The sequence below is a fragment of the Haliaeetus albicilla genome, chromosome 28 (genome assembly GCF_947461875.1).
Source record: "Haliaeetus albicilla chromosome 28, bHalAlb1.1, whole genome shotgun sequence".
In the NCBI taxonomy this organism is placed as follows: domain Eukaryota; kingdom Metazoa; phylum Chordata; class Aves; order Accipitriformes; family Accipitridae; genus Haliaeetus; species Haliaeetus albicilla.
In genome coordinates this window covers 4,946,679-4,972,637 of record NC_091510.1, presented here as the reverse complement: position 1 = coordinate 4,972,637, position 25,959 = coordinate 4,946,679, and the positions used below count along the sequence as shown (strand labels likewise).

General features: G+C 39.4%; 1 protein-coding gene across 5 annotated transcripts in view; it reads right to left on the bottom strand.

Moving 5' to 3' along the window:
• Positions 1 to 316: 316 nt before the first annotated feature.
• EEA1 (early endosome antigen 1) overlaps positions 317 to 25,959 on the bottom strand; it is a 78,141-nt gene continuing 52,498 nt past the window's right edge. For 4 of the 5 annotated variants that reach the window (XM_069773346.1, XM_069773345.1, XM_069773347.1 and 1 more), the window contains 12 exons: positions 24,989 to 25,128; positions 24,057 to 24,387; positions 22,494 to 22,595; positions 20,825 to 21,019; positions 19,794 to 19,976; positions 13,476 to 13,661; positions 12,869 to 13,000; positions 10,839 to 11,024; positions 10,298 to 10,536; positions 8,715 to 8,835; positions 8,272 to 8,370; positions 317 to 7,218 (listed from right to left, as the gene is read on the bottom strand). In XM_069773346.1, coding sequence (XP_069629447.1) covers positions 7,096 to 7,218; positions 8,272 to 8,370; positions 8,715 to 8,835; positions 10,298 to 10,536; positions 10,839 to 11,024; positions 12,869 to 13,000; positions 13,476 to 13,661; positions 19,794 to 19,976; positions 20,825 to 21,019; positions 22,494 to 22,595; positions 24,057 to 24,387; positions 24,989 to 25,128 — 2,037 coding nt within the window. In that variant the 3' untranslated portion in view covers positions 317 to 7,095. The remainder of the gene's footprint in view (positions 7,219 to 8,271; positions 8,371 to 8,714; positions 8,836 to 10,297; positions 10,537 to 10,838; positions 11,025 to 12,868; positions 13,001 to 13,475; positions 13,662 to 19,793; positions 19,977 to 20,824; positions 21,020 to 22,493; positions 22,596 to 24,056; positions 24,388 to 24,988; positions 25,129 to 25,959) is intronic. The other variant, XM_069773348.1, reaches the window with a different exon arrangement.

Genomic DNA, 25,959 nt, shown 5'->3' with positions numbered 1-25,959 from the left:
CCGGTGACAGAAGGACTTTGAACGCGGGATACACAGCAGCCTTGTGCAGTCACTGGGAATGGAAAAACTACTCTGAATTTAACCTGGGAAAAAAACAGATTTGAAAAACGGTCATTATCACTGCCTCCTCAGGAACACAAAAGCTTTTGTTGCAGTTCCCCGTAAGTCTAAGGAACTGGAGGATTTAGCTTGTTCTTAGATGTGTGGCTTCCCAACAGTTCATTTGTAAAATGATATATCCCCCATTTCAAAGTACCTTTGCTGTCTGAAATGGGGCAAGGTAGTTTTGAATGACAGAACTGGTCTATTAGAAAGGTCTTAATTTATTTTTTTTTATTGTCATTAATCATTCCTTTAACAGGTTAGAAAACAAAAATGACACTTCAATAACATTTCATCATAGTTTATACAGAACTGGTTGATGCATGGTGTCACCTCCTCATCCAAATCCACAGCCACCTTCCAAACTGCAGAGTTTAGGAATTACAGTGCACGCTGGACTAAATTCTTTCACAATGTAAGGCACAACTACATGATCACAAGTAGTAAACACAAACACTGAAAATAGAACTTAAGAGAATCAAAATTCAATTAAAAAGAAACAAAACCAAAACACACTCATGCAAAAAAGCTATCTACACCTACCAAGGTGGTATGATCCAGTTTAAAAGTGCAGTACTCCGTAGGTAAAACTGCAACATAAGGCTATTATAATACATTACCTCTAAATACTGGGTAAGAACTTAAAACTTCTTCCATTTATATTTCATACAGTTAGACAGAAATTAAGCTGTATGAGCAATATTCACATCTGCAATAATAAACTCATCATTAAAATTCAGAAAAGAGGCAAACAAGACAACATAATTTGTGGCACGCATCCATTACAGAATACCATTCATCAAGTTCACATCTCAAGTGCTGAAGAAAAAAAGAGACGACTAAATTAATGGTACTTTTGGTGAATGAGGCTATCTATAGCCAAATGACAAAGCTGCATACAAAACTGTTTTTATCCAGCAGACCGTGATTATGTAAGCTTGTGGTTATGATTTATTTCCTGTCCAGCAGCTAGAGTTTGCAAGATTGAAACTACAGAAGTTAAAAGAATACAACAGAGTTTACAACAACTTGAAACTATCAGATACTTTCAAACACACAGAAAAAGAAAGACTTAACTTTTTTCCTTTTTGGTGATAAACTTTTGCAATTTTGGCATTCACTATAACTTTTACATAACATGACGGTGAGCAAATCTTATTAAACTTACCTAATGTTTGAATTTCACGCTGAGAGGTAGTTTAAATGAAATCTTATGTAACGGCATCACATGGTGGGGTTTTAAGATTTTTTTTTTTTTTTTTTTTTTTTCCCCCTTTTCTTACAAAAGTGACAAATCCTATACAAGCAGCATTTTGGACACATTACTATAAAAAGTTCTGGTATTTGCTAACCCAGCGAGACATTCTTTCAAACATCCCTTTTGTGCCAGGAATCAAGCTTTAGCGTGATACGATGGAGTACTTTGCCATAAAGCCAACAGCAGGAGCCTGGACCTGCCAGCACTGGCCTGTTGACATGTAACGATGAACACTCTTTCCCAGACCTCTTTACCCAAAAAAGGCAGGAAATACAGATGAATTTGCTTTTAGTTTAGGTCACAGGGGGAGGAAGAATTGGAAAACACGCCTACCAGGCTTCTGCTTTCATAGTAACGTTGATCCAAGAGGGTTAGCAGGGCTTCAGTGATCTTCAAATGAGCAGATACTCCTATATCTGCTGCACAGTGAGTGCATAGTATGTGGTGAGCTACAGACAAAAGGCAGAGTTTATTACATTAACTAGTACCTATCCTCTTCATTATTGTGATCTTGTGGCATCTAATGTTCTCTCTAAAGAAGAAAACCTCTTTATTCAGTGCCCCTTAAAAAAAAAAAAACAACCCATCCCCCAAAACTGAGTTTCTGTGGCAGGACTTTACTATCCAATTATTGCTGGTTTTGAAAAGTAAACCATTTAGTGCTTTTGGAGAGGCTGTGGTTGGACAATAATTTTAAACTTATCCTAGAAGAGATGCTGAGGTCAAGACTTCAAAAATTAAGAACTGGACAACTGGCAAGACCCCTGAAAATACATAAAATCCACATTTTCTCATTTTATAATCTTAAAATGAAGCTCTAAAAAGACAATGTGTGCGCGATTACATGGGTTTTGCTGTTATATGTGCTCACAGATGATGATCGCATTTTTGGTACAAAGGAATTATGAGTGCAATTCTCCTTACATAGCAAGGGGCCAAATGTAATACAGTGAAAAGTCCAGCTGAAGATAAACCTTCTGTCCATTGATTACAGCTAGCACATGCAATGCAAATTATACCATTCCACTTACTGTAGATTATATACAGTTAGAGAGCAAAAAGTGCGTAGTGCAAATGACAGTGATGTTTCGTAGTCCTCCAAGAATATCGGAGTGGGAGGGGTGGTACTTGGAGGAGTAATTTATCAGTTTCAACATACTCAAACCATGGTATCATTCTTCTTGGCATAGTTTACATTCTGTTTGAACTTAAGTTCCAGCAGTTTTCTGTCTGCCACTGAGTACTGGTCATAAATTTTTTAAGTTTTGCAACAAGCATTTGTTCCCACTTCGCATTTAACTGACATTTAACAATCCAGAAAAGTACTTGAGTTTTCCAGGTCCCTTCTTTAGGAATGTCACTTCTCTTACATCTAGCATGAGAGACTCAATTGTTCTTGCTAATGTAATACAAACACAGCAAGGTTTCTGCTCCCAAATCCCTTCTTGCTTCACTAAGAGAGCTCTTCCAGTGAGGATTCACAAATAATCCTAATCGTCCCAAACCCAACAAAAATAGTTATTTGTTGTTCTTGTGTACCTAGCGCTCCACACTCCATGGCAACTTGGTTACTTGATACCTTCGAAAAACAGAGGAAAAAAACCCACACTGTACCCTCAAGCCTTGGACTCTTGTGCCAGAGTGTGAAGCCAGCTGAAAAACAAGATCCCTCTAAACCTCTTGCCTCTGTTGGAAGCTGCAGCAGAAAATTCCTTTTGTCTCTTCATCTGCAGACAGCAACTTTTCCTACTGTGACTCATTAATTTTATCCCCTTTGTTCAACCTTTGCAGAAAGGGGAAGATTACCGGAGGGAAGGAATACATGGGGAGAAGAAATAAATAACAGTGAAGTGCAGCCAGCCAAGATCAAAAAAGCCTGTCACTGACCTCTGCAACGCTACCTGCCTCCAGAGGGGTTGCAGGACACAAGGATGAAGCATGTATTGCTGACACGAGGCCGGCGTAGAACAGTAGGATCTGGCATTTTGGAGGCAACAACGCGAGGGATTGTGGCTCTTTGACTGGCAAGTGAGGTGATGTCTCCAGGAAGTTAAAGAACCTCTCCCCATCCTTAACAAGACTATCTTTTACACTTTTCCGATTGCCTCTGTAGCTCGTCTCAGCCCCCGTAGCAGCTGGTCTCTCATAGTCTGCTCCCCCAGCAATTCTGAATGCGGATGGAGTGTCCTGCAGAGGGGACAGTTTCAGGAACAAACTCCACACTTCACTGTCCCATTCCTGATGCCGTGGTAATGGCTAGAAATCAAAGGCAGCTTGAGGATCGCACACACCTACTGGTTCAAGCGCTGGTTGTACCGTTATTTCCACCTCTTGCTCTGTAACGGCCTCTCCTCAGTGAATCAGAGCAATCTGGCTCTTGCTAGAGGCTGTTAAAACACATCATTGTGCGTCCTCCAGTTCCAAGGCTCTCGTCTCTTCTGCCATTTTATTAGGTTTTCCTGTTGTTCCTGTGTTCGCAGGCTGAAAAATCAGTGCATTAAACTATTTTGTCCGGAATCCTTTAACTCAGAGTGGTAAAAGTTACCAGGCTTTTTACTAGGTTTTCCTATTATTTATATTTTAAAGCAGCGCAACAAAAACCCCACACTCCTACCAAAACATGCCCATCAAAACAGTCAGACTCTGCAAGCAGATTTATAAATACAAAGCTTTTCACGTTCCAGTTTCCTTTATTATGTATCTCACAGGTCATTTTACTGAGCTTGAGCAAAACTTCCAACCTGGCAGTGAGGCCAAGGGCATTATAGGGTCTAGTAAGCCATCAACTTGTCAACAAATACAGACCAGCACTACGAATCAGAAGCACAAAAGAAGGAGCATAAGATTTAGCAATGGAGTCATAAATTTACTCCAGTGAAAAGCTGTAGAAATCCTGACCTGTTACTGCAGGCTCAAAGCTCAAGCATGAAAGCTTCTACCCCACCACTGCTCCTCCAGATTTTAACAATCCTTTTTTCTACAAATGTGTATTTGAAAAGCATTTCCATCCCCTCGAAAAGTTGGTCGTATAAACCGGTCAGCACAAAGCAACCTTCAGAAATGGAGCTGGTTTTGCCCCTGAAGCTGAGGAGCTCCAGACCAAGGTCTGATCTGCGGTCAACCAACCACACTGCTTCAGCAGCCAGCTGAGTGAGGTGACTCTGCTTGTCTTTACACCAAGGCATCCCAAAAGGCTGAATTAAGAACAACCCTACTACAGCTTCTACTGCTTCCTCTTTACTGCAGAGCTCTCTCCTCACCCTTCACGCGTTCCCATTCAAAAGCAAAATGCCTGAATACAAGTGAGTCTTTGAACCATCTTCCTTGCTCCCCCTGAAAGTTTTCCCTCTTCCTCTGCCTCACGCATTTTGTCCTTGTGCAGTCATGGGAAGCTCCTCTCTTCCCTCTCAAAATCGCTTCTGCTCCACGTGGTTGTCCTTCACCCTGAGAGCAGCACAAGGCTCCGCTTGTCACACAACGGGGCAGAGCACATCGAGGCTGGAGCACGACGGTCACATCTTCACTTTTCCCACATTTCTGAAGTCACGTGTCAGACAAAGAAAGGCTTGAAAGCAAACTCTTCGGATTCTCTCAATAAATAAGTAGAAAAACAATTCCCAGAGGCAGAGATTCTATTCATATTTTCTATTCAAAAGATTCTTATGCCAAACGGTTACGCTGACGAGGAGAAACAGCGAGTCCAGAGGCTCTGTTCATATGGAATCATTGCAGCAATTGTTTCTTTTCAGCAAGCAACAATCAAGTTTGAACCAGAAAGGCAGGTCAGTATTTCATATAAACCACGGTTGTATCCCAAACCCTTTTACAGCGAGGAAAACCAGTTACATAATTCAGCTGGCTTTTGGGAAATAAGAATTTAATTTTAAGACACATTCTTGAGGAAGACTCCTTGAGGCTGCAAATGTAGAACTACACAGGTAAGCTAAGAAGGGATATGAAACATACAGATCACTACTTCTGGAGAAGAGGGGTTAAGAAGTTTTTTCACTTGAGAGTTAATCAGGACTAGACATTTTTCATAAAAGAGACTCTTCTTCATTCACATAAAGAGCTGTCAATAGATAAAAGCAAACAAACCTGCCTAACGATGGCTAAGCTTCCACCACTGTTACAGAATTTGATTCCTTACCTTGGGCAAAAAGTAGAGGAATTCAGGACACAGTCCTTTTCTCTGAACAGCTAGCAAAATTTTCTAAGACACAGAAGGGCTGGGGGTGTGGGGAATTTATTAGGGCATTTAAGACAAAGGGTCCCTAAATATTGGAAGGCATAACCCCCGCTCGAAAGAAATAACCTTAAGGTTTTTGAAATACCAGATATAAAGGGAAGAAAAGTTAAAGACAGGCAGGCAGGCAAGAACAAACAGGTGTAAATAAAGTCACAACAAAAAAGCATTTTGGAGCCTACGTGAACTCTATAAGAAACCTCTGTTGCAAGTACAGAAAAGACAATATGAATAAATATCTAAAGACATATATATTGGCCTCTTATTTAGAGCTGTTTGGCTTACAACTAAGCCAGTAGCAGGACATTCACACCAGCGTTCTGAATGGACTAAATCACACGACTAACGTAACATTTAAGACCCCCTGACAACGAGGGTCAGATGGAGCAATGGAAAACTGAGGTTTGTTAGGTGTAGCAGGAGTTCAGCTTCTTCCACCAAAAGCTGAGGGAAGGGACAGAAGAAAAGGTCAGATAAACTGCAGCAGTCTCAAAAAAGACTTTTTCTTAGTAGGATACCTAGCGTCTGGATGTCCCCGAGAAGCACAAGGACCTCTCAGGGCTTCCAGGGTATTGGCAGGGTGAGAGGTGCGCTACAGGCTACTACCAGTATTGTTTCTTTGCTTTTTAAAACCCACATATAAGGGTTTCTGGAACATTAAAATCCAACCAACTGAATATGTAAAAGTGAAATCAATCAATACAGGATGGAATGTCGTAATGCATCATGTAACATACCTACAATGCCAGCTAAACTTTGTCTCATCATTTGTTCACACATACTCTCTCTCAGACACACACACACAAACTATGCAATACAGTATGTGTAAAGATGTTCCAGTATCCAAGCACTGTAGTTGGATAAGGACTCAGGTGCTGATACTACAACAAGTTCTAAGTGGGCAAATAAAACTGAGTTAGAGTCAAGTCCAGCTGTTACCCTCACTGTGGAGTTCTAACTTCAGAGAGAAAGTCCAAGAACCAGAGAGATAGAAAGGAAACAAATTCACAAGGGGTTATAAAGAACATTAGATATGCAATCAAATGCAACAATTAATTACGCTTTTACAGCAACATTTGATACATAAAATCCTCACAAGGTTTTGCATCTTCCTTTTTTTTTGAAGGAAACAAGAATAAACTGCAATATCACATAAACACTGTTTCTCTTGAACAAAAAAATAAAAGATAAAAAAATACATTGTTACTCCTCTGTTTAAACTTTATTTACAAATAACTGGGTATTTCTAAGCTAGACATAGAAGCTCTTTCCAGGATAAATGGCAATAAGCTATGGATGATCTGAGCCCATGTCTCACAAAAAATACAATAGTTTTACTTGGTATCAATAAACATTTTAAAATATACTAAATTTTGCCAAGTGTTACAATCATTGTCCAAACTGAATAGTAGTCTGAGTGCTGAACGAAGTGCATCAACAGAAATTATAAATTTTAGTGTAACATTTCTTTGTCACTCACGATAGCCAGTTATCCTTGCAAGTCATTAAAGCAAGTATCACAGACTCGGACAGGCTTCTTAGAAGAAGGAGTTAAGGCATTCTTTGCTGAGCACTCGGCACAAAAGATATTTCCACACTGTCTACAGTGATGCTGTGAAAGAGAAGAAACATATATGCTGAACATCAATCACAGGGCATCGATCACTAATAGAGATCACTATCATGTCGAGTCAACTCGCATGTTTCAGAAGTTAGTTTGAATTTTTCAATAGTAGTTACACAGCACACAGAAGGGCAAAGGTGTAAATCCTTTCTAAGGGGTATAGGAGTAAAATATTCAGAAGTGCTTCTCTGAGTCAGGAGGCTATACCAGTTTCAGGAATGAACTGGCTGAAGTTTATCCTCCTCTTGAACTTGTTCTGGTCACATAAAACATGTTCTTCTCACATGTAACTACCTGCTTTCACATAGAGAAGTATACTTGAATGAAAGGATCCAGCAGCCTTTGTTCAAAGACTACCCAAAGAACATCACTGAAATAATGCAGGACAGGGAGAGCCACCTAAGACCAAGTCAGGAAGCACTGCAAAATGAACCTCATGAATATCCCTCATCTACTTCACTGCCAAGTCACTTGTTGAAGGGACGGTTATCTCTGGATGAAGGGCAGACCCTGCCAATTGAGGGATGCCAACACCTTAGCTGACCACAGCTGTTTTTACAAAGAAGGTCTGACTATGCACGTAAAACACATCCAGTTGTTTCTTCTGTTCCATGTCGAGTTCGTGTGCAGAAATACAGAGTCACAAAGCACCAGATCATGTTGATGCCTCGTATTTTCACATATATCTAATTTCAACAAACTTACATTCCTTTTATACCTGTAAATCCAGTTCAGACTGCTTATAAATACTGTAAATACCCTTAAAACAGTGTAATTTTGCTTGCTTGCTTAGGGCACTGAACTATTATAACACTGTTTATAAGCTGATGCTGTTAAAATGGCAAAAGAATCATGAATAAAGGTAAGCTCCACAAACTTTATTTTTAATATTTAAGGCACTGCATGCCATTAACTGTATTCTGAGATGTCCTGAGTATAACAACACTATTAAGGCCATTTTCTGAAGTTTGTATCCCATCTAAGTGTTTGAACACAACAGAGAAAGAAAATCCCCACAGACATACAGTAAAACACACCTACCCTTCTCACTGTCACCGAAAAACCTTTTCCACAGGCCATACAATTCTGTACCTCGTTGTCTTCTGCCCACTTCCTGTTGAGAGCTTGGGTGTGTTTGATCTATATAGAAGATATAAAAAAAAGCATTTTTTTAAAAATCCATGTCTAATTCCTACTAATGTCCTCTATTTTCACTGCACACACTACCCAGTGCAGTATAAAAGCATCAATTCTGACATGATATTGAGAGCTTGTATTTGTTCAGAGAGAAAAATCTTCCAAGTTTCAAAACTATTAGCAGATTTAAGAACCCACAGACAGCAATATGGCCCTTGTACACCACAAGTGTAACATCTCAATCACTCTGGAAAGGTAACCCACCACTACCCTGACATAAACTTGAAATGCTCATAAGTTCCTACACAGAGAATCAACAGGTTGAATTGCTTCAAATGAAATTATACCTGTAATGACTGGTTTTCTCGGCCAAGTTCCTGCATTGCTGCAGTAGTGTTGTCCAGCTTTTTCTTCATTTCTACAAGTTTGGCTTGAAGCTTTTCAATTTCCCCCTCACTTTTTATACACCTGAGGAAAAACAGTAAATAGTCAGCTCAAAGCATATGAGGCAATGTACACTGCCTCCTTTGGGCAGGTTGTCGTGTCTGAGAAGTTACTCTCATAAAATCCAGCCAAAAATATCTTTGCTGTGAAAAGTTCTTGGATGCCTTGATTGGAAAAATGTTCTTTTGTAACAACCAGTTTAAGATTATCTGGCATTGCTCCCAAATATCTGTGGCTTATTAATACCTGGAGTTGCTCCCCAAACCAGTGACAGTACTGAATGCAGTCCATCAACCGCAAGCCCCAAAAAACATCCCTGCGCCACAGGACACTCGCACAAACCAGTTGCAGCAGATCAGGTCAGACAACAGAGCAGAAAAGAAACCTTTTTCTTTTAGCAAGGCCACCTCCCATCAGCTGAAATTCAGTTAACTGTTGAAATCCAAATTTCAAAGGGTGTTTTTCTGCCAAGCTGTAAAGAGCTACTGGATGAGTTCAGCACAGTATGGCAAAGGATTGCCAAAGAAAGAGGATCTCACTTGAATTGATCCCATCTTTTCCCAAGGCCTCCTGCTCAAAACCCAAATCAGCAAGCTTGATAGTATCGAAAGAAGTTTTCCACTCTGCCTTCACCAAACATGTCAGGAAACAAGGATGAATAAAGCTTCCTGTCTCACAGGTGTTTCTTCTACCCTTGCAATCGCCGCTTTCAGGTAAGTCCTGCTGCATTGCATGCCTCCTGCTGCCTGAAGAAAAGGTGATCTGCTTACTTAAGATTTAAATACGTTGTAGAGACAACAGCAGAACTGGAGAAGAGACAACTGTCGGTTTTCAGGAGGAAGAAAATGCCTCCTGTGTAAACCTTAGCCTATCTAATCCAATTACACGTTCAATCTGCTATCATTGAGCCGTGGGCATACCCAGAAGTCCCTAAGAAAATTCTGTGTTACCGGAGGCACTAAGGAGTCTCTCCAGGCTTCGGGATGACTAGTGCATCTACTTGGAGTCAAGGCAGGGGGGCCTCGGAGTGATGGAGAAGGATAGTTAACTCAGGTAGGAGAAGCTCTCTCTGCCAGGTTCACACAACAGCTGAGATGAGAAGCCACAACCTATACACCTCAAAGTTCAGAGGAGCCCAATGGATTTAGAAGGCTTTTACAGATGAGCATAAATCCTCAAGCACAAGCACAGAGCTGTGGCTTTGGTGATAAGTAAGGTCCTGATAAGCCTGCCTGATTTTCTACAGAACGGTCACCCCGTCAAAGCCACAAAGAGCACAGGTTGTTCCCAACACCCCCTGCTGTGCTTTGGCAGGGACAACAGAAGGTTGCATTCTGGAAACTGCACCCACAGCCCAGGCACTAGGAACAAACACAGATTTAAACAAAGCATGCATAAAGAATCCTGAATCAATTGAAACAAGTTTTCAGCGTGAGGCTATCCGCTTCCCAAACTATGCTTCCACATCGTCATGACCACAGCTTACCTCTCCAGCAACGCTCTTCTCTCATCCTGATTATTCTGCACCGTTGCTTCCAAGACGGCAATGTCCCCACGTAAATCATCCGTCTGTTTCTCCAGCTCGCTCACTCGCCTCTGACTGCTTTGCCACTCTTTCTTCATGGTAGCCAGGTTTTCGTTCAGGGCTGTGACCTGCATGGTGAGCTTGGTCTCCTTTTCCTCATGTTTCCGGTTTTCTTCTTCTTTCTCTTTTTTCTCTGTGTGCTAAGAAAACAACAGAACAACGAAAAACAACCTTCCAAGTATTCTTTCCCTATTTCCTACATTTAATTGAGGCAAAGAATCTTACTGTACTCGAATCACTACTTTTAAACAACAAACTCTATTAGACAAGGCTGTCATCCCGCTGAATTTTCCTACACCATTAAATGCCTCAGATTTTGGACCCTGTCATTTAAAAATTAATGTAATGTGGAACTAAAGTGAAGTCTTTGCTCCCTCTCTGTCCCTGAAAGAATCCAAAGGCATGTTCACAAAGCAAGTCTTATACTCTCTAACATACTAACCAGTTTAGCTTCAATTTCAGCACATTCTTTCTTCAGCTCCTCTTCTCTCTTTTTCAGCTGATCTTTGACAGCTTGATGGTTTTTCTTCTCCTGTTCCAGAGCTGAATTCATATTATCTATTTTGCCCTGCAGCTCTAGTTTTTGATGAATCAATAGCTGTTTTGCATCCTTGAGATTTGCCACCTCCTGTTAGGATACAGAGCTCAAAGTTAAAGTAGCAACACTGAAAGTGTAAATGATTTAAATTCAAATCTACTGTAATAGTTTCCAAGGAGAGGACAGCAATAATCTTTAGTTTTATCACTGGAAGAAGGATGATTTTATAGCACAAAGTGTCAGTGATTTTCATGATCAAAGATGTTAAACTTTATCTTATAAACAGCATTCAATTTTTAAAATAAATTTAATATATGTTTCTACTAAAGTAGTAGAAGCTCTGTTGGCTTATTTTCTATGGTTCTTTGAAAAGATACGTCCATCGTCATCTTCTAGAGTCTGTTCTAAAATGTACTTCACATTGTTCTCTGGTCGCAATAATGAGGTTAAAAGCTTTGTAATGACAATGTAAAAACCAAACACTGATGCAAGAAAGCTAGTTTCTACTAGTCTTAAATGTATAAATAATTACCCTATGTTTTAAGCAAGTAGGATGATACAATTGGTTTTAAATATTAGTTTTACTTGTTCTTCTGTAATAAAACATAAAAAATCCTGGAGTCGAATAGTTAAACTTATAGGAATCATTTTCTTTAAAATTACACAGCCAAGCATGCAGGTATTAACAGAATAACAGGGTTGCCAGTTTTCCATAAATCAGAATTCACATCACAAATTAAAATCAACCAAAGACAGCAAGAGAACATATCCTGAGGACAGGGGGATGCCCTATAGATGTATATCTATCCATTCCTTTGTAGGAGATGGGAAACAGAGTATAAGCCTTTAGGAAAGAATTTCTGGTTTAGTCTGATTGCTTGTAGGGAGATCCAGAGATTAATATTAAGCTGCCATTGGTGTGCACACGTTTTATATACATCTTTATAAATTTTCTTCTTTAGAATAGAGATTTTAAGAATGTAGAGAATTATAATAACCTTTCCCCAAAATCCAAGAAAGTACTGGGCATAGATTGCTTGACAGAAACAAAGTACAAACTTCTATCTAAAAATAAGAGACCATTTTCTAAACACTGGAGAACAAAAGAACATCTGAAACTCATAAGATATCATGTTACTTTCTTTTTATTAGCATATAGGGAATGTCCCTTCATTTATACTTGTGCAGCAACTTAAACCCTGTGTGCTTAACAGATGCAAATATAACTACTAATAGTATAATATGGACAACACAAACTGTGGACTTTTAGAAGTGTTTGTTTCTACAGAGACTAAAAAATGAAATATGTAGAATGTGGCGAGAAATAGTTTGTTTTACTGAAGACTTAAAATTATTTAATTAAAGCCTCCAAACATTTACCCTTTAGAAAGCTCATTTGATTGTTACAATTTTGGAAGAGAGTTAAGTCTTTTATGAGGCTCCTGACATTGTTTCTTCCCCAACTGTGACATTTTAAGGCATTTTAAGAAACCTCAGCACATCAAGGGAGTTTCAACTCTACCACATATCATTGAGAAGTACCAGATGTGCCTAGAATATCTGGGAAACTTCACATTCATGACACTTTTGGACATCTTTTCTGCACTTCAGAATAGTCAAGCAAGGGTATGCACAGTGAATCTACAGTGGAACAGAAGGAAAGCCAGGACATACAACCCATCCTGAAGCTAAGACAAGTTATGTGGTCCACCTGGCCGAGAACACTGGGCACCAGTGCTCCAGGATTATCACTAATCAGGTCAGCAGCATTGCTCAGGAACCTCAACAAAATCTGTGCTTTGGTTCCCTTCCCTGTAATACTGACATTTACAGCAACCATCTTTGCAAAACCAATCCAGGTAACATCTACTGAGCAGGCACATATTTTTTATCAGATAACCAACCACATGAAGACTCAGTTTGTCTCAATATACCTTCTCAAATTCTTGCTTGCAGGCTCTAAGCTCTTCACCCAGCTTAGCACTTTCTTTTTCAAGTCTGCTCCTTATTTCCTGGAGCTCTGTTGTTTTACATTTTTCATTAGCCAAGTCTTTTTCTTTCAAAATCTTGAAGAGAAATAAAAAGTGCTAGAAAAGTTACTTCTTCCAAGTTCACAAAAAAAAAGAAAGAAAAAAAACAAACAAAAAAACCCAAACCCAACCAAACAAAAAATATCCAGAGCGCAAAACCTACTTGGAGGCTTTGTAATTAAGGGGAAACAACTGCCACATATCTCTACCCACAGTTCATAGTGCAAACAATTAGCAGCATGTTTGCAGTTTTAGATTTAAAACTAGTAACGTTTTTCCATCTGTCTAGCCACTTAGAACAAATTAACAGCCTATTTCAAACCAAATTCACTTCAACTGTCTGTTGAAAGTCTTTGCACCAGAGGTTCAGAAAAACTGCCACTGCTATGCACTACAACAGTGCTATGCCCTCAAAATACCCCTTGTTTAGAGATGTCACAGAAATTAATAAAGGGTGCCTGCGTGGGGTTGATGTGTCTGGGTGAAGATTTCAAGAGACAGAGGCATTTACCCTGTCATTCTGAAGATCCTGTAACATTTTGGTCTTCTCACCCAGCTGCTGCTCCTTCTTTGATGCATCCTGCTCCAGTGTAGACTTTGCTTTCTTCAGTTCCTGAATCTGCTGATTATTGCTAGCAAGTCGATTTCTGCTGGAAACTAATTCTTCTTGAGCTAGAGCAAGTTTTTCTTCTGTGGACTGATTACAAAGAGAGTATCTGTCAGTATAAGAGCTTCAGATACTCAACATTAGCTTAAACATTTTCCACATGGAAAAATCATTATCTAGTGTGCAACATTTAGCTCCAAATGTTGACAAAGGATACTTAAAGAAACCTCTAGGTTACAAGGTTACCCTAAGTAAAAAGAAACTACCCCAGTACCATTTCCAGCAGCAGTACCTTACTATATATATTCCAGCTTGCATCCTTCCACAGAGAAAAGGTGAAAACATACAGAAGGGCAGAGAATGAAAGGCGACTGATGAAAAGAGAATGAACTTTTATTCTCTGGGCAAATCAACTGCTCTATAACTCTAGACAGCTGTTACTTAAGAGGCAGTGAAGCTATACTGTGAAGATTTCAAAAGTCACTCAATGCTATTTTTTACCAATGACTTAATGAAGCTAGTGCTAGGACAAATGCAAAATTTTTGAAAATCCTGAAGTGAAATGTACAAGCTAAAAATGCTACTATCAGGACAAAACGTTTCACAGTCTCAGCTGCATCAGCATTTTAAACACAAAATTTAAAATTCCATTCAAAGTCTACTACAGATTATAATTTAGTTTGTCTCCAACTCTCCTCATTACCTAGAAAAAGAACTCCAATTTATCTTTCTACAACAGGTCACAAAAACCCAAGAAACAACCTAAAATTTGCACCCAAGGGTCATTCTGTTTGCTCACAGCAAAGTCAAACTTTGGGGATCTTCCTGAGTTAGTATTCTGGAGGTTATTTTTTTATAAGCCTTCAGCTTAGGCAAGGACTAGCTCCACTTAGAAGGATGTTCTTTCACAAAGATCCAATGAAAAAGAAAAATACAAAACTCATCCTCCACTCCTCCAAAATATTCGTATTCTATGGAAATTTTTGATGTTAAGATACAGAACATGAGGTGAGGAGATTTATTAGTAGTAGTAAGTTTATTACCTTTAGTGCACCAGTAAGTATTTAAATTCTTTCAAGATAAACTAAATTTTTTTGAAGCTCTTACTTAAATCATAATCAAACCTCTTGTTGAAGGTTAGTGATTTTAAAAAGAACAATAAGCACAACTTTGACTTCACTCAATTATGCATATGCTTTAGCCACTCCTGTTTTGATTTAAAAACAAATTGATTTCTGATGCCTCCTAACCCTCCCTTGGAATATCTGAAGTATTTTGCCTGAGTCAGACTCAGTTTGAAACACCAACGATGGAACACAGCTGATTCAATAGCATTTTCAACAACTCCAGTGGCTCTCAAAAAGCTCACACTGGCTTTTGAAATTAATTTGCAGACAAATTATTTTATTTGCTTTCTGAGCTATTAGAGTTTAACACTTCACAAGGTGTTAACTCAGAAATTTTTTTAAGCAAAATAGGAGGTGCTTTTGCAATTTCAAGCTTTCAGCAGTGTGGGTCTTTCAGAAAGCAAAATTATCCCCCTCTGCTCTACTGTGGGCAGGGGAGTACCTTATCTTCCTAACAATGAGAAAGGATGGGAAGTGCCCCATCATCATATAACATTTTCATGGGAAAACCCAATAGTCTCTGCAGTTTTAGAGAGAAATATAATGAAGCCACAGCTTTTATTCAAATTTGTGTCCAGTAGAAGAAATGTGGTTACATCCAATTTGTTAGCACAGGATGATGAAATTTGATGAAGTGGATAGTGACACCCAAATTTAAAGCCTCACATAAGGGATACTCCTCTCTCAACTCCCCCCCCCAAAGTGTCCACTGGACAGGTTACCTCATTGTATCTATACTTAGGCTAAGACAATGTAAACGTTCTTACAAGGGGAGCCAGTATTCAGCCTACTCTGCACTGTATTATGCACAAATATTTCTATAATTCAGTAGTTTGTTATATAAAAGACTTGGAATTTTGCATACAATTTAGCATACTATAGCTTACATATATAAGTGTCTCTTAATTGTGCTGTGATTAATGATGCTACCTAGCTTAACTGGGAAACCATTCAATATAATTTTAACAGTAAATCAATCTTCTATCTATTTATGCCTTTCTTTCTGCTTTGCTCAAAAGTGTCTCACAGCATCCTTTGGAAATGAGCAGAAATCTTCCGGCACATGGTTAAACATTCCAGTTATTACCCTTGCTCCTGTCCCAGTCTCCACTGAGACTGTAATTCAGCCCGATTCTTTTGGACTCCTGAGGAGCTCACATCTTTAACATAAAATCACCTCTCAAAACATCTGGTGGCATTTACCTTATTTAATTACCATTCAGTTTTGCCATTGCTCCCAGAATATGACAGGTATTCTCCCAACGAGGTACCCTCAGTCATGAGATTGCTCTTTAGGATGACAGACAAAACCGAATGTGAGGAAAAGGTACAGAACAAAAGAAGCCAATCTGTACTTATTTTTTTAAATAAAAACAGATGCTAGGATGACTGGTACAGAGTTTAAATAAATAAAAAGATAAGATAGCACAGTCTGATTCACTACAACTTGGGCCGTTGCAGTACAAATAATAGTGCCAATACCAGAACTGGTCCTAGCTGGGTGATAAGACCTGGATTCATTCCACCTAAGTGAGGTACACAAATGAGCGTTTTAGTCTGTGTGCTCCCTGATCCCAGGCCACAAGGAGAGACACGAAATTATTCACAGATGCTAACCTGATCTCTCTTCACTTCCTAAGAAGAAGGGTTAGACTGACTGTAGGCAACTTTGGCTCCTGACGTACAGACCTGAGGTTTGGCAGCACGAATATTGTCCCAGAACGTCCGCTGAAGATACACTGACAGCGATGCCAATATTGGCGGCAAAGAAACATTCTTTTGAGAATACAGAGGAAACCAGGACTGACTACAAAAAGCACAAATGCCAAGACTGAAGGATACTTGGCAGAGCTCAGGAGAGCAGGATTCACACAAAGTATGTTTGCACTAACTCAAAATCAAGGCAAAAATAACAGTTCTGCATTTTCATTAATGCTTCTATATGCCTTTTCCACAAAAAAAAAAATAAATTTGTGCGCGCATATACAAAAGATATTTATATATTATACATACATGCATATACACACACATATATTTATATATATGTGCCTACATATACAAAAAATATTTAGTAGTATTCTTTATTATATATGGGGTTTTTTTAATCAAAAACCATAGCTTTTACAACAAGCACTCAAATCCTACCCGATTTCTTTTTCCAGTCACAGAGACAAAAATGTACGAGTGTAGTTACTGTTATAGACTGTGCATTTTTAAACCAAAGTAAATTTGCAGCAAACAGTACCCCTAAAATTATAACTATATTCTCACTTCTGATTTTGTTACAACACTTCTCGCTTTTCCTCTGCAAGACTTAACAGCTTCAAAGTTTGCATCTGGCTACAGCTACGTAGCTCGGATCTTCTGTTAGGGAACCAGAAACCAGGGTGCAGCCATGCTGCTGGCACTCCAGAGAGCGGCTGCTCTCCCTTACGCAGTGCTGTATCTCCAACTGCAAGACTCCACTGAGGCATACATTTACTTTTCAATCACACCCAGCGATCCCAGCAGTGATATTCCGAGCAGATGCCAGCAGATGGTGCTCGGTGTACAGCCCAGCTCCTGCCACCCCCCCAAGAACCAGACCTACCACCCCACTCACGTCACCCATACGCGGCACCGTCCATCCCCACGCCTGAGACCTTGGCCTCATCAATGGCATGGTGCTACACCACGGGAGAATATTTAAGCTTTCCCTCGTAGTGTTTTTAACTAAAGAAAACCGAGCACTGCTAAGGATCTCTTGATACAGCCTGGCCATGCCTGTCCCGGACAGTGCTGGGCTTCAAACCGTGCTGGCTCAACACAGCTGTGTAGGGAGTTCGTTATCTCCACTAAAAATCCTGCACTGAAAGACACTCAAGCTCACCACACATATACATTTTAAAAACTTCTACTACTGCCTACTAATAAGACTAAGACCAGTCTGAACCCAAGCCCACCTACCAGCTTCAGTTCCAAATTTTAATCAAAAGCCACAGCTCTGGCTCAAATTATCTTTTTTTTTTTTTTTTTAAGTAACTTGCCCAAGGCAAAACAAGCCAGACAACTGACTTTGAATTGGACTGTGAAACTCTACCATAAAGTTCTTCTGACGTGAGTAGCATTTTGATATTCAGCTCTCAAGACCAACATTATCACGCTGAGGCTTTCTGAATGTGCTTTTTCCTTTGCAGTCTTATAAGACAAGTTATCGCTGCCTCTTTAGGTCAACATTGCAATGAGGCAGCACATCCATGAAGGAAGATCGGCTCCCCACCTTTTCCTTCTTCTACATTTTACAGAAAAATGTGGTGGCAAGCAGACCTCACTAACCCCAATTAGTATGTGTTTTTAGAAATCTTTTTTAAAATCAAGCAAACAGCCTCCAAGTTCTATATCGCATCAGTACTGAGGACCCCAATCTTCCTCAGGCTCTCTAGGCTCCACTGAGACTTACATAATAAATCAAGTTACCGGACTGTTCATCTTGAAAATCTTGTTTTCCTGTTGCCATCACCTTATTTTACCTTTTTGCATGGATGTTCTCTCTCTCTCTCGCTACCATCCCCATTCAAGTTTCAAAGCATGTGAGACGCCTACCATCCTATTTTATACTTGCCAGAACTAGAAGTCATTAGGCTGGTTTAATAATACATCTTCAGAGCTATTTTTGCACCAAGCAGTACTTAAATGAAAACTATACCAAAAATCCCAGTTACTGAGCACATCCAATGCTTTTACAGGTCATTGCATTACCAAACATTGACCTAAATGCATTGCAGGAAATTAACTCACAGAGGTACGTGTGCTATAGTAACTAACTGTAAAAAAGAGTATCTTTAAACCACCATTGCTTGTTAACCATGTGGAAGTTCTTCACAATTTAACACAGTGATTCAACCAAGCTGAAAGTAAAGCTTCTGTAACCTGCAGGGAAATGTGGGAGGTAATCTAATGCTACAGAGGAGGAGTAAGATTAATAAAACTCCAATGGCCTGTATGTAAAGGAGCTATTTGTCTTTTTCTTAAAATAACCCAAACCTGGAGTTTGGCTAGGGCTCCACAACTCACATGGGCCTACCTGAAACGGCCCCAAGACCTTTAACAATTTCAGTGGTGGGACCGAAAGGCTCCACTGGGACAGGTGAAAGGGAGCGATGACATCTAAGCAGTGACAAAAGGCTCCCTTTATACATCCCAAAGCAAAGAGAAGCTGACATCTAAACCAGATCAGACGATCTGTCCTCCCGAAGTGCCTATTTCTCTCCATAAACTTCAGAAGAGCCTAGAACAACAGCATCAGACACAGACAAAGCTGCAGTGGGATTCGTCTGAAGTGAAAAGTGCCAAAGCTAGACATCTTGCCAGTAGACGGCCAGTATCTGCAGCACAGCATGTCCTGGGGCTAACTGGAGCATTGGCTTAGCACTGACATGAAGGAGGGGGGCCGAAAGGACAAAAAGCACCTTTGCTAACTGACTCGAGTCCCAGCAATACCTCTTTGAAGGCACTGCACCCTAATGCCAATTCAGATAAATTCAGCTCAGGAATAGCAAAACCTTCAAGGACTAAGTTTGGACACTTGTATTCCAGGCAGGACCCTAAACCTACTGTTTCTATTAGTTTGACATCTCTGAATGTCCACAATCAGCCAGGAAGAAGCGGAAAGGGCAAGGACACGGGAGAAGACTGACAACTAAAATTCTAGTTCAATCATCTAGAAGACAGCGGTTACTCATATGCTGGCAGACTTTGCCCTAAACAGCTATGCTGTTTAAAGTCATTGAAAGCTACAATATGTAACAAGGAAAAGCAACACAAAAAATTAACACTTACAGTAACACAAAAATAAATCACCTTTCACTTTGATGCTGCACAAATGCAAGGGTATTTCAGATAAACTGGCAAATACCCTTGGTTTTAAATTAGTTTCAAGATATTCTTTGTCCCAGAGGAAGGGATTGAACAGCACTAAATTCTATATATAGCAGAAGAGCTTTTTTCTGCCTATACAGTTCTTGCACTGCTTCTTGGTCTTCAAAATCTGTATATCTACTTCAAGATCTGTTTGTATCTACTAAATCACATATGACATTAAAATGACTGTAAGTACCTTAAGGTCTTGCCTAGTTGCCAGCAGCTCAGACTCTTTCCCATAAAGGTCCAGCTGCAGCTTCTCCATGTTTTCCTTATGTTTTTCATGGGTCTTCTGTAAGTCTGCTAGCTTGACTTTCTCTGCTTTAAGCTCCTGTGCTGACAAAATAGACTGCTGTTGCAGTTTATTCTCCAGTTCTGCCTGAAACATAAGCATAGGAAGTTTCAGTCAAAGTTAGAGACAGTAAAGTAAGCTTAAACATTTCAATAAACTGCATTTCTACTGCAAGACAAAATTTTTTTTTCCACTTACAAAATAGCAGTTCCGTAATCTGATGTTTGTGATTTTACATTTAATATTTAGTTTTAAAGTTAACAACAAAATTTAATTCATGTCAAAAGACTAAGTGAAACACATTAAAACCAAACATTAAAAATCTAAATAATGTTTCCAAGTTTCCACAGACTGACTAAAGCACAAATATGATCATGTAGCATAGGGCAGCCAAAGCTGGAGCAACATTTAACAGTGCATGGCGCAGAACACAACATTCCCTAATGTTGTAAGACATCTGAACTCTTTCCATTATGGTTTATGAGTTTCATACTGTCACTCAGATAAATTCTTTTGGTATAATAAGAGAAGACTTGGTTTAAAGCTGCCATGAATGTTCCAAAACACTGTGGGGTTTGTCTAAACTACTCTCACAAAATTCTACTGCTTTACAAGAAAATGGCAGCTCTTGCCTCATAGCATGCTCCTGAAGCAAAATAAACACAATCCAGCCATTTTTATCACTTTATTGAAACTCAATTCCTACAGAATTCATATTTCAGCACTGGTTCTTTTTACTTTATTGTTGTTGTTGTTGATGTTGTTTCTGTCTCCAACAGCATCTGAAGACCTTGTTTCCACATCCTAACCTTATCATTTCCAACTAGACTACAGCAAACAGCTGTTTATCACAAAGTTATTGACATAAAAGCTGCAGCGTTTATCAGAGAAATTTACATTAGTTTTCTTAAAGGAGTAAGAGAGGCCAGTCTTACCTTTTCTAAAAGGGCAGTTTTTAATTCAGCTTGCAGTGTCTCACTATGTTTTTTCTTCTGCTCAAAAGATTCCTTTAACTCTCTCAGCTTTCCCTGGAGATGTTGCTCACTTTTTTCTTTCTCCTTCAGAAGACCCTGAATTTCCAGTACTTGCGCTCGTGCTGAATCAAGTTCTATCGACAACTGCTTAGAAATCTATATTCAAAAATATTAAATAACTGTATCTAATTTTAATTTAATTCACTATTTGTACATGCTGTAGTGTGTGAAACTGCCTATTGAACTGTGTGGATGACAAATTACCTAGTTCAAAAAGCAAACAGACAACTTCACAGATTAAAAACTGGTCGAAGCTGTTAAAGTTGAAGATACAGCTTTAGGAAATCAGCTCCCAAAAGACTGCTAGAAGTTGGGGAGAATCCCCTGATTGTAGGAACCTGAAAGCTTTGCCCTACTCTACTTTTCTCTAGGCATCTGCTGCTTTCCTCTGCCAGAGACCAGATGCTAAGCTATACCTTTCTTACAATCCAGTATGCCCACTCTTACGTTTTTACAAAGAGTTGCAGATTATTTGCAGGAAACCGTTTCCAAGCACGGTACTGTTATTTCCTGTACATAGAACCAGACCGTCCCACAGTGCCGCTGCTGCTACCTTCTGCTTCAGAGCTAGCTGATTGAACACTGGCAAGTAGATTTTGAGAGCTACAGTAACACATTAAAATCATCTGTTATTCCCAGTTTCCTACACCTTAGAGCAATTGCAGTCTTTTTTCACCATTCAAAATTAAGAGTAGGCAACTCTTCTCAAGCCAGCAGTGGTCTGGGCTCTCCTGCTGCTGACTGCAGCAGATACCAAACTCATCCTCCTGCCCTTGCCCCAGAGGAGCACAGTGCTTCTGCTGAACGAGAGAGGAGCCAGGGCAGCAGCAGCAGTAGTCACAGAGCAATCGCCATCGCACCTCCACATCCACAAACCCTCTTCCAGGCAGTAAGAGTCCATCACAGCGCATCAAACTGCGTCCACTGATTGTACCTCTTCTGATTCCTTTAGGAAACGGCTGACAGCTTGGGTAAAGAAATCCACAAAAGCGGATTTGGCCTTCAGGCTGCCAGCTGGACTACATGATTTTGCAGCCTGAATGCTCATCTTTAAAAAAGAAGTGGTCCTTATGCAGTCACACGTAAGTGACTTAACACAAGTCTGCAAAAGCAACTAAATCCTTCAAGGATATCTGAAAAATATCCTGTGAACCACACAGAGAACGTACTGATTAGGTCTGAGACTGAAACAGATCTAAGGATATGAGATAACAACTTTTATTGTATGAAAAAAAATGAGGACATGGTAATACCAAGTAGCTGTTTCACTAATGAAAAAACCTGAAGGGCTAAAATCCCCTAAGGTATGCGAGGCACAGAAGTGAGGATTAAAACTTGTATTTTAAAGCTTCATATTAACATCTAGGAAATTTTTGGTATCACCTTATTTCCTTATATCCACACCTTATATCACCTTTTAGTAAGACCTTAGTGCCCCAGGTAGATTACAATTTGAGAACTGCATCCTCTTTATCTCTCCATCAGTCCCAGCACATGAAACTGAAAACAAACCTTTTAAACATTCATTGTTATTGGTTTCCAGATTTTTGAAACTAAGCGGACAGCTTACCCCCTCCTTTTTTTCCAGTGAGTTTTTCAATTCATTCCTCTCTTTAGCTACGGACTCTGTTTGTAGCTGGAGCTGGTGTTTTGCTTCTTGACAAGATTTTTCCTAAAAAACATACGACAAGGAAATATTCCTGTGAGCTTCTAAGACCAGGTACCCGGTATTTTTGCAGGATCTACAAAGCCTTGAAAACTAATGCTTTCCTTCTCAGTTGCAGACATATTTTCAGCTCAAAACTTCAACAGTGGTAAATCTGAACACAGCTGATACCCCGTACTAAGAAATGCAGCCCTGTGCCAAAGAATTTTTCTGATTAGGGATAGTCTCCCTGTTCAAAGCTGCTGTTGGCAGCCCTTCTCCTTCTTGTGGGAAGCAGTAGGCTCATTGCTCTCCTCAGGATCCAAAATTTCTTGATGTTCTAAAACTCACGAGCAAGTACATTTGGGGGACTTGTATGCAAATACAATTACATTTTTAAGCCCAAATACTATGCACTTAAGACAGTGGCGAGCCTCCAAATGACTACAGAATTAGAAGCAGAATCTGGACTCCTATCTTTAAGTCTAAATTGGGGAGAAAATCCTTCAAGTTTTTAGCAGAAACAAATATTTAAACAGCAGTAACTAAGTAAAGCAAACAAAAAGGCTTATCTTAAAAAGGTGAAAGAGTAAAGGAAAAAATGTTATTTTTAACTAGGACCAGAATTTTTTTTAGATCGAAATAAAAGCACCTCTGACCGGGTTCTGGGAAACGGTGACATGTAAGATGAGAAAGGAACGAGAAAGACACCCCTACCATGTCTGAGGCATGGGTGTCAGAACAACTGTACAAGAAAATCTATAAAACATGTATTCATATAGTGCCCATTCGTATCACCAACAAAGCAAAAGAGGCAAGAAAAAGGTGTATTTTAAGGCTAGTAAGAGTTCACTTTCTTTACCATAATAGGCTACTCTGGTGACCAAGCACTTGTTACACCGCCACTCATGAGACCTTTCTGAAACTCAAATAATTCTAGTACTCTGACAATACCTTAAGCTAGGCATCTCCCCAAACAACAGACAACTGTTTCTCTGCCTGCAGTACGCAGCCTTCCAGCATGCCCAGACAAGTGCACAGAAAGGTTCTATGTACAAAGACTCCAGAAAGGAAACTAAAATGGCCTCAGAAAAATAACATTTCTTCAATACGGTGGCACTCTAGCAAAGGGTTTATAACTTTGTGCTGTCATAATAAGGCTGATGTATTTTTAAAAAGGGGGACATTTCCCATCAAACCATTTCACCAGTTGTCTCCATTTAGTTTCTTCACCTTATTAAAGGCATGCAGCAAGAAAAAGGGATCCTGTTGTGCGATATGATTGATGTTTACTACTGTAAACATCCAGACAAAAATTTAAGGTAGGACACATGTATGAGCTACTAAAAATCAAAATTTGTTTCTCCTTAAGGCAATTAATTTCCATGCATTGTCATTGCATGTACACTGTTTTCAGACAGAAAGCAAAGTCATTTTATCAGACTGTAAATACACCAAACTTAATGTCTAATGAAAGAAACCACTAACCATTTCTGCCACAGCAGCTTTTCCTTTTTGTATTTCTTTTTCTAATTCCTCCTTTTTTTTTTTGAAGGATTCAGAACTTTTCGAGAGCTTGTCTTTGGTAGCTGTAAGGTCCTTTAATAGAGTATCCTTCTCTAATTTCACTTGTTGGAGCTCTGATGTTGCTGCTTGCATTTTACAGTCTAATTCCTTGAGTTGTTTACTTGTATCTTGATTTGATTTCTCAAGGTTTTGTTTCAGGCTGGCCTTCTCCTCCTCTTGCTTTGAAATTTGCTGTTTCGCTTGTTCAAGGGCCTCAGATTTCTTCTGCAAATCCAATTTAGCATTAGACATCCTGCAAATAGAAACAGAATTTTCTTTTTTTTAATTCTTCTTCACAGGTTCTTTTGTATCATTAAATACCTCTATTGTTTCATATATTAACTGTAGAACTACTTCAAAACATAGCTTTTTCACCCAGAGCATGGGCATTTTGTCTCTCCAATGAAGACATGCCAGCAACTCTAAAAACTATTTTGAGATGGATTTTTATTCCTCAAGTATAATGTACAGAAACTATCCCTTTGCTGCTTATGCATAAATTGCAAATTAGTCTTTGAAAAAAGTTGCAGAGCTGTGAATATTTAAAGATGGACCTCACTACATCAAATTGTTCAGATATTTAGCTGACAACAAGCACAGTGAATAAATTGAAGTGTATTGAATCACAGCAGTCAGTGATTCACATGAGACAACATGGCAGATGGAGTCTGCATGGCATATAGAGTGAAAGAAAACAGGTGGGATAAAACTCAGTTCTCAGAGCAGAGGGAACACATCACTTATCTATGATTTGAAGAAATCACAGGAGAGAACAGCAAAATCTCAACTCTAGTCCAAAGCACTCTGGTTTTACGTCTGACTTTGAAAAGTACTATAACAAAGGAAATGCATACGCTTCTCTTGCTGCTTCAAGTTGTTTACTCAGTTCTGCTGTTCGGAGGTCTAATTCTGTAGATTGCTGTCGCTGCTGCTGTAACTCCTGAAGAGCTTGTTCTTTGCTTGCTTTAGCATCAAGAATGTCAGCTTCAAGTTTCTGAGAGAGAAAAATAAAAAGTTAGAGCCATCAGAATACAACCAACAAAATAAAAACAATAATAAAAAGAAGTCATCTAGTCTGTGAGTAGCAGTCTTTACTGTAGAAAGCAGTCACAATTCCCACACATCGCCTCCCTATTTCATTAGTTTGCTATTTATCTTTCATTATTTAGTTCCTGCAAATCTCTTGCTCCTCCAGAACTGAACTATTTTGGTAAAACGTTCTGAAGTCATCTTTAAATTAAAGGCCAAGCAGCCATTTTACTGCAAAATAATAGATTAAAAGCTGGATCTGTAAAGAGCTTATCCAAAACACCTATACAAAAAAAGGCCATACACAGTGCTCAGCTTTGGGGCTGGGTTCTCAGCCACCATCAAGTAGTTTCAGCAGTTTCAAATGACTGCTGATTTACACATCCCAAGAACTCTGCCATTCTTTATAACAAAAACAAAGACATGAACTACAGCTGTGAAGAAACCCTGTGCTCGCCTGGAAGAGGTTTTGGTGGTTTTTTTTTTTCCCAAAGGTATTTGTTCATTTACATGGAGTATAAAGAACACAGGAGTCTTCAGCAAATGGGCACTGCTTAGACTCTTCAACACACTAGCTGTTTTACAGGCACTTCTGCTTTCATGCAGTGGCCATAAAACAAAATGGCCAAGTTTCTCCAAGAAAATTCCCGAGGGCTTTTTGTTTTCTATTTTTTTTTCTATTTTTTTTAAATACCATGCATTCAACGGGAACAATCCCAAAGAATGGTGATGACGCCAAGATTTTACACAGAATTGCATTCCTGTTGACAGCATCAACAACCCTGCTCAGTTTCAC